The sequence below is a fragment of the Humulus lupulus genome, chromosome 3, assembly GCF_963169125.1.
Source record: "Humulus lupulus chromosome 3, drHumLupu1.1, whole genome shotgun sequence".
Lineage (NCBI taxonomy): Eukaryota > Viridiplantae > Streptophyta > Magnoliopsida > Rosales > Cannabaceae > Humulus > Humulus lupulus.
The window spans coordinates 41,679,352-41,691,597 of NC_084795.1; the positions used below are offsets into that span (position 1 = coordinate 41,679,352).

The 12,246-nt window shown below is 32.6% G+C and overlaps 2 protein-coding genes across 2 annotated transcripts; both read right to left on the reverse strand.

Annotated features, from left to right (window-relative positions):
* Positions 1–2,419: 2,419 nt before the first annotated feature.
* Positions 2,420–4,381, reverse strand: LOC133821079 (uncharacterized). The gene is made up of 4 exons (XM_062253587.1): positions 4,168–4,381; positions 3,844–4,083; positions 3,497–3,650; positions 2,420–3,212 (listed from the first exon to the last, which is right to left on the reverse strand). The coding sequence occupies exons 1-4, from the start codon at positions 4,219–4,221 to the stop codon at positions 2,671–2,673; spliced, it is 990 nt and encodes a 329-aa protein (XP_062109571.1). The 5' UTR covers positions 4,222–4,381; the 3' UTR covers positions 2,420–2,670.
* Positions 4,382–5,825: 1,444 nt separating this feature from the next.
* LOC133822582 (U-box domain-containing protein 35-like) lies at positions 5,826–12,018 on the reverse strand. The gene is made up of 11 exons (XM_062254961.1): positions 11,818–12,018; positions 10,260–10,489; positions 10,032–10,156; positions 9,777–9,898; positions 9,437–9,654; positions 9,292–9,346; positions 8,902–9,199; positions 8,441–8,542; positions 7,931–8,359; positions 6,499–7,248; positions 5,826–6,299 (listed from the first exon to the last, which is right to left on the reverse strand). The coding sequence occupies exons 2-11, from the start codon at positions 10,441–10,443 to the stop codon at positions 6,228–6,230; spliced, it is 2,355 nt and encodes a 784-aa protein (XP_062110945.1). The 5' UTR covers positions 10,444–10,489; positions 11,818–12,018; the 3' UTR covers positions 5,826–6,227.
* Between the last annotated feature and the right edge of the window lie 228 nt (positions 12,019–12,246).

Below are 12,246 nucleotides of genomic sequence, written 5' to 3' on the forward strand. Positions count from 1 at the left end.
TTCCAATCTTAGGTGTTGATACAATCTCACTCAAATCTATTGTGTTTTCAACTTTTTCTCTACTTATATCTTCATCACTTGCATCAGTAGGAAAACAAATACCCTCTTCTTCCAATGACATCTCAAAGTCTTTGTATATATTTCTTCAAAAAATTCAATATGTAAAAAACTAATAAAGAATAAAAATATATATTAAAATAGTCACATGTGGTGTACACATTATTAATTTATAGACAAAAACACATAAAAAAACTGACTTTATGGAAGTAAAAAATCTAAAATAAAATTATTCGCTAGATTAATTAAAAGTTCTACGTTTACAAGTATAGAACTTACACAATATAAAATTGAAAGAATTTGAATAAAATAATTAGCTATTTAATCAATAATAATACTAAAAACTTGAGTTCTTACCTGGTTTTCGCTCCTCGTGTTTAAATCAATAATATGTGACAAAAATATTTTTTGTTGTTCACTTTCTGCCAAAAATTGATATAAAAATATGAGATTTAGAAGAAAAAAAAAGGAAAAGATAAATAAAAAAAGACAAAATGATAGTACAAGTATCTGCTTGCTTTAATGGAGATTAGATGGAGAAAGCATGAGAAAATAAAGAAAATGATAGATAAGAGAAAAAAATAGTAGAATAGACTTAAGGAAATGAGAAGTCCAAAAATCAATTTAATTGTATGTAGGTAGTTGTGTGCACGTGAGTTACCTGATGATGAATAAAATACTAAATAATAAAGAATAATTTATATTAATATTATAGTATAATGATTATTGACATTAGGATTGCCACGTATTGCGGTGCTCGGCAACATACGGTGCTGAATGTCAATACTCACAACACACTTTAACACATCACTTGACATTTTAAAAAAAAATGATTAATAAAAAATTAATAAGCATTTGAAACACATCAACATTATTAACAACATTATTGAAAGAGAATTGCTAAAGGATATCATTGGTGCCCAAAACCACAATGAGCTGATATACCGCTATTGATGCAATTTAATATCAGATTCTACATATTTGAATTTGATAAGTATTATGTGGTATCGCTAATCAATCATAAGATACCTTCTCATATGGTGTTGGACACCTTAATATGACAAATAACAATATTCTTATTGAAATATTCAACTACAACAGCTACAGTGCAAGTGAAGAACATTTATATATATATAATAAAGTTTTATATATATCTTGAATAATCTAACTGGCCGAGACTTGTCGTGCCTGAACCATAAAGTACGGCAGCGGCTTCCTATGCACTGATGAGAACGGCGGCAACACGCTGCTGGACTTCACGCCATTCGCGGAGAGAAACAAAGAGGGACGACTAGACTTCACACTGTGCGCCAATAAGACATTAGCGTCAAATGAGTGAGACCATGAGAGAAAAGGAAGGAGAGTGACTGAGTGTAACTGTGAAAATGTGAGTGAGGAAGAGGGAAACAGGAGGTGCAAGGGAGAGTTATGAAAGATAGGGTTTATCGTTTCTTCATTCTTCAGATATATGTATATATTATTATATTTTAGTTTTATTTATTAATGTAATTTAACTTATATTTATAGAACACATAAGCGTATAGCTTATATAAACGGTCTGGTCCGATCAGCAGGGAAAATTTTAAAACCAAGACCGTTCTACAATCAAGGAAACGGTTCGGATAATCGGACCACATGTGCCCGATTTTTTGGTGCGGTCTCAGGCGGTTTGATCCGGATTGGTTTGGGTTCGGAATTTTTGATCAGCCCTAAAACTATGTATGAGCTTTGTTTTGTGATTAATTATTTAATTTTAATTTCTTTCCCAATTTTTTTTGTCGTTACAATGATATTTTATTGAAAAGCATTTCGTTGTGTTTGTCTTAATGACGTGTTTTTACGGACTTATGACGTTTTGTTGTGAAAATATCGTTTTCACAAATGATGTCATTTTCCTTTCAAAAAAAAAAAAAAAACAAATGATGTCATTTGTTCTAAATCATATGGTTTTTAATGAATGGTGTCGTTTTATTTCAATGTTGTCGTTTTTACGAAATTTGTCGTTTTTCAATGTAGTTGTCGTTTTACCGACTGATGTGGTTTTCTTGTAAAATTGTCGTTTTTAAGAAATTGTCGTTTCTTGTAAAGTTGGCGTTTTTAATTAATGATGTGCTTTTCCACAAATATTGTCGTTTCTACAAAATATGTCGTTTCCCCGTAAAGTCATCGTTTTAATGATTGATGTCGTTTTCCAATAACATTGTCGTTGTTAAAAAAGATCTCGTTTTAATGGTAAGTCGTAAGTTGTCATTTTTTTTTAGAAATTATGTCGTTTTAATGAATTAATGTTTCCAAAACATTAAGTGACACACGATATGATACCGTTAAATACCAATAGCATTGCAACATAATAACTAATCCATACAATAAAAGCAGTTATCTCCATTGAATCCTTAACCACAAAACAAAGATTCATACATAGTTTGGAGTTCTTTTACACACAAACACAAACATGCACGTCCTAACATAGTTTAGTTTCGTCAAAACCAAACATATATGCATAATTTACCACACATATAGAACCCGAAAAACAACAAAACAGAACTACCCTTCTTGTTGCTACTACATTAGCGTTAGCATTAGCATTAGCTCCTATTGATTCTCATTTGGTCGTCAATCCCAAGTCCCTTCAAAAAGGGACTTGGTCGAATAAGCATTCTCACCAAAAGTGTTGACCAAATCAGAACAAGACTTGTCCGATGGATCACATCCTTCTGACTTCAAATCAAGTCCCAACTCCTCTATGTCATCTGAGGCTGCAATGAGTAGGAACTCGCAGCCTTCATAGTTCAAAAAGTCCGGGGGATCGGCAGGCGAGTATCGGTTATGCCCGAATTGGCCTTGGAGGTGGGCTGGAAACATGGCCTTGCGCTTGTTTTGAAGGCCTCTAAAGCCAGAAGCACCACTACTACCACCCTTCTGCTGACCATGAACATCAGGATTCTTTATTTGGATTAGGAATGAGCCTTGTCGTTCGATGTTGAGCGATTCCTGTGGCTCATTCTTTTCACCCTCGGCTGGAAATTCGAGCTTGTAGATCAGATGTGTGTGCATTTTCTTGTTTGGATTGTGACGAAGAATACGGTATATGCCTTCTCCTAGAGCTCTACCACCAGGCTGGTGGCGGTGCCCTCTTGTTGCAGTCTCATACTCCTCTGTAGTTCACGTGCAACATATGTGTTATGTAATAAATTGAAGCAAGTTAATGTATAAATATATCTATACTCATGAGTAGGTATTTTATGCAAAAGAAAGAGTTTGTCAAATTAATCCCATGTCTAAGTCTAACCATGTAAAAACAGCATAACAGAACAACTAAATATTTCATGATTCATATCTAAAAGTGTACAAAAACTTGTTGAGTTGTGAGAAGCATTTATATGATTATCATCCAAATAATTGTTAATTAATTAGTGGGGTGGAAAATATATATAAATACCTCCTTTGAGGGCAGTTTTGATATCTTCTATTTGGGTTGTAACCAACTCCACAAAACCCCAATGAGGAACACCCTTCTTCTTGGCTGGATCAGGGAGGCTTTTCTTTCCCATCAAAATCAACCGCAGCAAAGGCTGCTTCTCAATGTTCACTTCCTAACAAGCACGCAAAATCTTATGTGTGCATGCTCTTAACATATATGAATGAAGATTGTTCAATCACCTTAGTTCATATACAATTTTACTATTCAAGTATGAATTAATAAGACCGTTAATTTCTTTTGTTAGTAACAATTAACAATAATAGAAACCAAAAAGGGTAAAGATGTATGTGCTAAGAAAATGTTACCTGAGTTCCATGACCACCTTGATTTGAAGCTGAAGAGGCAGTTTCAGTTTGAGAGGAAGAGAAATGTTCTGACTTGTGCATAGAACCTTCCTTGCCAGAAAGTGGGTCCTGCTTCTCTTCAACAGACCTTTCACCAGACTCAGGTCTCAAAACAATATAAAGCCTTTGAACCTCATCTGGACTGTGGACCTCTTCTTTGTTCACTTTTGGTCTGTAAAAGAAGAATATCTCTCCCCTCTCCTACAATAATTGATAATTTATATGCATAAAAATGGTGGGTACTATACTATATATATATATTCCACATGCAACGAGATTACTGACCTGAATTTCAACCTGGGGTTCAGGTCTGGTCTTGACTTCTTGGCCTTGTCCCATTGCTATATTCTACTTCCTTTTAGGGAAAACTAATTAAAAGTGAGAGAATATCTAAGGTTTGTTTGTTTGAGATTCATATATAGTGTTGGAGAAAGTAGAAACAAAGCGGTTGTTTTGTAAGACACGTTTGCCCATTAAGATGACACATATTATTGTGTTGTGTGTTCTGGAATGCGCCACCTTCTACTTTATATAATCCACTGTTATTTCTACTCTCCTCTCGCACGTTCAGATAAAAGGGAAAAAAACAAAACAAAAAGTTTAAATAGAGAATTTGTTTTCATTAAAAAAAGTATTAGAAAAGAAGTGAAATAAAAAAATGAACACAACTACGATGTAATTACACCAATTTTCCTTCTCTCTTTGGAAATTACATAGTGCAAGTGAAAATCCTCGATTATAATCAAGTACATAATTTCAACTAACAACATCCAATTTTAATTATTGGCATCCTCACTTATTTTCAATTATATAATTTTGATAATTACATCCAATTCTAAATATTTTTAATTATATAATTTCTAATAATTACATATTATTGGCTTTCCATGGCAGCAAAATCACAAGGAGAACAATTCATTTTCCACACTTTTTTTTCCCAATTACTTGGAGCATTCCCAATAGAGTAGCTAAAATAGTCTTTTAATAGGTGATGTAAACTTATATTTTTTTACCTAAATAAATAGTATTTCTCTATTTGTAGTGAAACACTATTCATCAAGTTATAAATATTTTATTATTTTTTTATAAACTTTTGTATATATATATATATGAGTGTGATATTATTATATTTAATTATTTTATTTCTTAAAATGAATAAAATATTTAAAAAATATATAATATTGAAATGATGTAGAGAAAAATAAAGAAATTGATATATGGTATAATGTAAAAGTTTGAGTTAAATTATAAAAAAGTATGTTTTGGTAATGTATTTTGTAATACACTTTCTTTATAATATTTAACTAAAACTCACAAAAATATCTTTTATCAACTCCTTTATACATATATTTATAATAGTTATATACAAACTCCAAATAATTCATATCTACATTTACATAACATTTATACATATCTTTTATATAATATTTTAAAATTATTATTTTTGTTTATAAGTTTTCTCTCTCTCATTTAGTATATATTTATTATTTCTTTTTTCTTTTTTAATTATTTTATTTTACTTTAATTAATAAAATATGTTTAAAGATATAATATTTAAATGATGTAAATAAATATATAGAGAAACTCATGAATAGTATAATGTAAAACTTAAAGGTAAAATAAAAAAACATGTATTTTGAAGAGGTATTTTAAATGATGGAATAGATTATCAGTGGAAGTGCGGTAAGAAACCATCTTCTACTCCTTAACAATGGTTTATTGGCAAGAAATCCACTCTTGGTAATTATGTCTCTTTTATTTAATCATTTTTGCAGTATTTTAACTCATTATTTTTTATCCTCATTTCTAGATACCTTTTCACCTTGGTTTGTACTCTCATTCTTGAATTAATTGCCAGAAGGATGGAAGTAATAAAGGTTATTTCTCACACTAAAATGAAATTATTCTCATTTTCTTTTGGAATTTCATCTCAATAAAATATATATACGTATGTAAAGTGTACTCACAGTACTTGTTATTTTCTTCATAATCAAAATTTTTCGTAGTTCTTATCTACACATGAGACTTGATTGAAATCATATTTACATGAACAAAGTTCAACTACCAGAAAAGGAACTTGAATTTGAAGTCTTAACATTTTGACTTTTTTTGACAAACTTCTCCACATCTAAAACCAATAATAGAAAAATCAATGGAAACAACAAAATTTCCAGCTTATGTCACAGGAACAATTACAGTCTTTTGTATACAGGACTGAAATACACAAATTGGAATATGGATTTTCTGAAACTAGTCTTTATTTTGTACACTATCAGTTTGTGCTGTTACAACAAACAACCTTTACATTTGTTTAATCTTGAAGATTCTGGCAAAAATGCTTTACATCACTCTGTACTTGAAGGGGTTCCAGTAACTGAAGATGAGGTTGAACGAGGAAACGGGTCACTCATCACTTCCTGCAAAAGATTTTTCTACCATGTTATACCTTTAAAGGGTTTCGATATAGGTTGCTTGACATTCAATGATGAAGAAGCTAGTCTTAAGACAAGACTGTTTAATTAGCTTTTGGACAGGAATGTGTGATGTTCATGTTAATTATGTCATGTCAAAAGAACATAGAAAATTTTGGATTTATTTTACTGACATTTAACTTACTTGATGAATGGAAGCAGGGTTTTGGTAAGGTACCAAACCAGTACCACCTGAGTAGAAGTTCATGTTTTCTTCAGCGAATTCTCTCAATTTGTTTAGATGTGGTAGTACTTCATTACAGAGATCAGGCCTATCTTTTCGTCTCAGTTCGGCACACTGCAACGCTAGCTTTGCGAAAGACAAGGTTTCTTCCATTGGCCAATCAGTCACTGCTGGGTCCAGCATCTCTGGAAATGTGCCTCTCTCAATGGAGTTTCCCATGAAGTGCGCCAGCCCCATCGGCGGTTTGGCTGTTATCAATTGCAAAAGCATGATTCCTAGGGAGTAGACATCTGATTTTACACCAAGCATTCCTGTCTGTTGATACTCTGGATCAATATAGCAAAAGGTTCCTGCTGTTGAAGTAATGTGGTACTGTGTTACATTTTCTGCAACTGCTGGGACAAGTCTGGCCAGTCCAACATCACTTATCTTACTGACATAGTTGTAGTCTAGCAAGATGTTGCCTGGTTTGAGGTCACGGTGGACTAAGGGTTCTGGCTTGGTCTGATGAAGGAAGAGCAGGCCTGTGGCTATCTCTGCAGCAATACGAAACCTCACTTGCCAAGGCATAGCTGGGGTTTTCCCTTTTGGAAAAAGACAGTCATCTAAGCTTCCCTTGCCCATGTATTCGTATACTAAAATTCCATACTCTGGACAGGCTCCAAGGAGAAGTACCATGTTGGGATGCCTTATGCAGCTAAGTATGTCAATCTGCACTTACAATACAACATAAAATATGAGTTATAAACAGTATTCTCCTTCATATTGATTAGAATTGAATTCATGTTGTTTCTGTACCAAATTTGAATCAATCAGGAGTTTAAGAGTTTTTTGTTGATAGAGAATAGAAGTGAAGAAAACAAACTATTGTGTGACATCTATTACTTTTGTCTTGGTAGCTAAGCTCTAACTATATAACAAAAATAAGCAAGAGTCTTCATCATTTGAGCATGATGGGCCAATGAATGGTTACATTTTTCACATGCAGGTCTTATCACCTTCTAAAACAGTGAAACAAAATTTGAATAACCTCTTTTCAAATTGTTATTTGATGAACCGCATAGAGATATGGAGTTTTGCTTTGCATATCTCATTCATTAGTCCTGGAAATCAAGCAGGCATTCTAGCTTGATTGAAATCTATTAGTGATAATAACTTGGAGTTTAGTCTACTGTAAGTTTTGTTCACTCAAGTTTCCTTGAAATTGAGAGCTTACTTAGTTGCTAATGTGATTTTGTTAATATAGCCCCCCACTTGGAGCCTTGTTCCCAATTATCTCTTCTACTAGTGACCTTTTTTCACACATATGCAGAAGAAAGGCAATTAAGTTGCTATTGTGAATATGATTTTGCAATGAAGATGATATGACTTGTGGCAATACTCAGTTCCTTACCTCTTGCTGAAATTGTGACCTTCCTTGAGCAGCATCTGGACGTAGAACTTTGACTGCAACAGGTGTGTGATCGAGGTAACACTTAAATACAGGACCATAACCCCCTTCTCCTATCTTACGAGATTCTGCAAAATAGTCTGTTGCTAATTCAATCTCTTCTATAGTATATCTCCTATATCTTCCATCAGTTTGGGCTAAATTATCCAACAGTCTCCGCATTTCCTTTACTTCTCTGAGCGATATTACTTCTGCACTCGCTCTCTTTTGTGTTTCCAACTCCGCAATCCTCTTAGCAGCTTCTGCTGATTCCATGGCTGCTCTGCACCTGACTTTCTCCTTCTCAGCAAGTGCCAATGCAGCTTCCTCGGCCAACCGTGCCTCTTCTAGCTTTTGTTCCTCTTCAAGTCGCCAGTGATGCAACTCTTTTTCCTTTATTGAGCATCAGAATTTTCTTATTAGAAACAAACTTGAAGAAAAATACTAGAGAGCAAATGATCATGACATTAATACCTTCTGTTTCGCTGTTAACGCTTCTCTGCAGGCAGCACTATACATGTCCATTGTTTGCTTCAGCTCAAGCTTTAGCCTCCTCATCTCGGTTTCAACTTCATCCTGTGTTTTAGTCAAATAGAAGTGAATTGTCAGCAGATTTTTACAACAACTATTCTAGGCACTTCATACTCGAAAGTTGTGTATTTCTTGGATGATGAGAAACAACTAAACTTTTAGTGCACCAGAGCTACCCTTTTAATAGATCTCAAAACTTTTAGAGCATTAAACCTATTTGCATCTTATAATACTATGCATGATCAGGTACTAATGAAATGATTTACTAAATCTTCACATATTTTGGAGCATAATTATGATGTTAACAAACACATGCTGCTAGATACTTCTAATTTAAGATTCACTACTCCTCTCGTTGTTAATTTGTAGAGACATGTTTCCTTCAATGAGGATTGTGTCCATACCAGACCCTGTGACGAAAATGAGCATCCTGTCATGTCACTCTCCAATGAAATTGTGGATACATCGTGAAGCGAACTGAGGTCACAGAACTTGGGACCTGGACGGAACGACCCAAAGCTGTTATCGGAGCTGGTAGAAACCCTGGAATTCCGGCCTGGATCAATATAATCATAGAATACTGAAGATGGTCGGTCAGTACTTGGTCTGTCTGAGCTAACAAATGATATGTCAGTGTCTGATTCATAGAAAGCTCCAGCATTATAAATGGAATTAAGATTTCTTCTTCTTGCAAATGGTGACCTGGTTTCAGTCATGATCATGGGATTAGTTTTCACTAAGAGATTACATATTTACATCACATGATGTTACTACACATGATAACTACTCCTCACCTTATTGTGTGATCTTCTTGTAAGCTGCGAGGCTTGAAAGATTGCCTATCGGCAGCTGCATAGGAACATGAACCAGTATTAAAAAGTCAAACTAACACCAAAACCAACTGGGATTTTCGTAGGAATATAATTGAGAAGTACTAACCTCTTACACCGCTAAGTCTTGGTTTAGGTGTCTCAACTGGCTTAAGCACTTCTTTAGTTGCAGTAAGGTTCTGTATATGGCTTAGTAGTGGGGAAGAGTATGGGGCTGGACGAGAAGAGTTTCTTACTGAAGATACCTTTCCTTTGGAAATGACATAAACAGTGCAGAAATCAGGTGCCACTTTTGATACAATGCTTGGAATACTTGATCCCTTGAATCTGAAAAATGAAATCATTGAATTTAAGGACACTATTCTGAGAGTCTACACATGTAACCATCATATTTTTTATGAACTGAGTAGTTGAGTATATATGAACTCAACTAGAAGAGAAGGAATTACCGCATGAACCCATGCTTGGATGGACTTCCCATAATCATATTCTCAATTGCAGCATAGGAAATATACTCTGATATTGCTTTTCCTACATCTGAGTCTTCAAGTATGATATCAAGGCATTGTATCTGCACAAATTAAACAAGCATAGAAGACATTATGGAAGAACAGAAGTGGGATTTTTCTATGCAAAAGTATTCACATGACATTATATGATAAACATGTAGAAGCTTATGGCAAAGGAAGGTTATGAAGACATACATCCTTACGAGTACAAAAACAATGGAAAGTAACGAAAAGATCTCTGGTTTGTTTCTCAAGGAGCTGCTTGTGTGGTGAACCAGCTGGACTGTTGAAATCACATATTATGGCATGGCTTCCTCCAACTGCACCCATAAATCAAATTAAATATAATTCATTTTTTTTTTCAATATAATTAAGAGAATCTCCACTACTATTCATTTCAATCATAATTAAAAACAAAAGTACCTGATGGAGCTTGGGAGTTTTGCTTTTGAACAACATGGATAAGAACAACAACTTGACCCTTTGAGAGAATATTCTCAGCAGTCCATTTTAGAGCAGCTTGACTCCCTTTATCCTTGTCTATAGCCACAGCTATCAATCCATTTCCAGATCCTTTCTTTAGCTCATGTCTTTTGGTTGCCCACATTTTCTTCCAAAATTTTCTCACTTGGTGATCAACCCAAGAAAGAGGACTAGAAAACAAAATCAAAATCAAATCAAAGAAAATCAAACTTAATTGGGTCGTCTATCATGTGATCAATATTTCACTTGTCAAAAATAGCAGTTAGCATTTTGTCTTAGAACTAAAAGACTTTTTTTACTTAAAAAAAAGAAAGATTTTAAGAGATCATTCTTTTTCTTATAAATATTTATTTATCAGCATTGTAGGACAGTGGTCTTCTTTTTTTTCACCTGATGATGTTTTCTATTACACTATTTTGGCTCTCCCAAATAGAAACCACGCAAAACCTTTTTAAGAATTGTTATAAATAAGAAATTTGTATGTATTTATACATGCAACATTTATTCTAAAGATAGCAACTACACAGCCATGTACTACCTTAAATTTACTAGACAAAATTATTGACCACAATTTAAATATAACCTTTCAATGGCACAATCTAGAAATAAAGTTTAAATTTTATTCTTACTTTTTATTTAGAATTTTTATTTGAAATTTAGAAAAAAGTTTAACTTTTTTTGGTGTTGAATAATTTCTGGGAACAATATATATTTTTTTAATTTATCACATATCTTAATTTAAAATTATAGTTTAGTCTAAGAAAGCTTGAAAAAAAAATTATAATATATATTCTTTCTAAGAATTTAATTGTAATTAAATATATATACAATATATATGGATTTCAAGAACAAAAAAACTTAAAAACCATTCATGTTAAAGAAATGGTTAAAAACAAGTATGAGAAGCATATATTTTGAAGAGTATTTATTTACAAGGAAATAGGAAAAAATTAATTAAATTCAATTACGCTTACTTATTCAATTTTTTTTTTTTAAAAAGCTTACTTATTAGGTGTTCTTTTCTTTTGGGTCCAAAGGCAGAAAGTAAAAAAAATTGATATTCGAATGACATGGTGCAAATGTTGCAGGATATATAAATATAATTGGATGAAGGTTAATAATAACAATAATAACAAAGAAAATCATTGATAGATAGAATAAAATCACGAGTGATCACACTCATGGTTTTTTATGAAATCTGGGTTCATTTCCTGAAAGAACCTACCTAATTAATAATAATTTGCTACAATTTCAGATTTTATTCACCTACATAAAATATTCATTTCTACATAGTTTTCTTTTCCAAAAACATTAATTAATTCTCTTAAAACCAGTTTTACACCACAAATTTAAAAACAAAAAAAAAAACCATAAAACTGAGCTCATGTCTCAAAGAAATACTTTACATATGTTGATTTCAGAGAAGTAAAACTTAATTGACAATAACAATTACAACACATTGTGTATACAGAATATTCAAAATTTAAGGTGGACTTACAGATTTAAAATTTGGGTGTTTGTGTCCCTCAAGAAATATGATTATTCTTCCTTCAAAGTTCTGCCCTTCTTTCTTTCTCGTATTTTGCTTATGTTCTTTTCTATATATATTTTCTTTCTATATTTCAAAATTTGGAATCTATACCGTTATGATAGTCAAAGCTTAAGAAAACATTCCTATTCTAGAATCTGCCACTTAATACTTTTACCTAAATTATTTGCATATTTTTTTGGAGCTTTTAGAATAATGGGGTGTGCTATTTTGAGGAATTTTTTTATTTTTATTGTAGGGAAAATGAAATAACATAATATTTATAAAGAGCCTAAAGCTACTTGACTTAGACCAAATTTAAAAATAAAATAAAAATAAAACTAGTGTAATAATGAGAGATTTGAGGGAAGACACCGGGTTATTGATATATATATAATA

What these genes read in the sequence shown, in the direction of transcription:
- LOC133822582 (XM_062254961.1), bottom strand. Translation starts at nt 10,443, where the DNA reads ATGTGGGCAACCAAAAGACATGAGCTAAAGAAAGGATCTGGAAATGGA. An exon ending in GTTTTTGTACTCGTAAGGAT is followed by an intron (nt 9,899 to 10,031) that starts GTATGTCTTCAT and finishes TAATTTGTGCAG; the next exon opens with ATACAATGCCTTGATATCAT. An exon ending in TCCAAGCATGGGTTCATGCG is followed by an intron (nt 9,655 to 9,776) that starts GTAATTCCTTCT and finishes TTCATTTTTCAG; the next exon opens with ATTCAAGGGATCAAGTATTC.
- LOC133821079 (XM_062253587.1), bottom strand. Translation starts at nt 4,221, where the DNA reads ATGGGACAAGGCCAAGAAGTCAAGACCAGACCTGAACCCCAGGTTGAA. An exon ending in AAGGTGGTCATGGAACTCAG is followed by an intron (nt 3,651 to 3,843) that starts GTAACATTTTCT and finishes CGTGCTTGTTAG; the next exon opens with GAAGTGAACATTGAGAAGCA. An exon ending in CAAAACTGCCCTCAAAGGAG is followed by an intron (nt 3,213 to 3,496) that starts GTATTTATATAT and finishes CGTGAACTACAG; the next exon opens with AGGAGTATGAGACTGCAACA.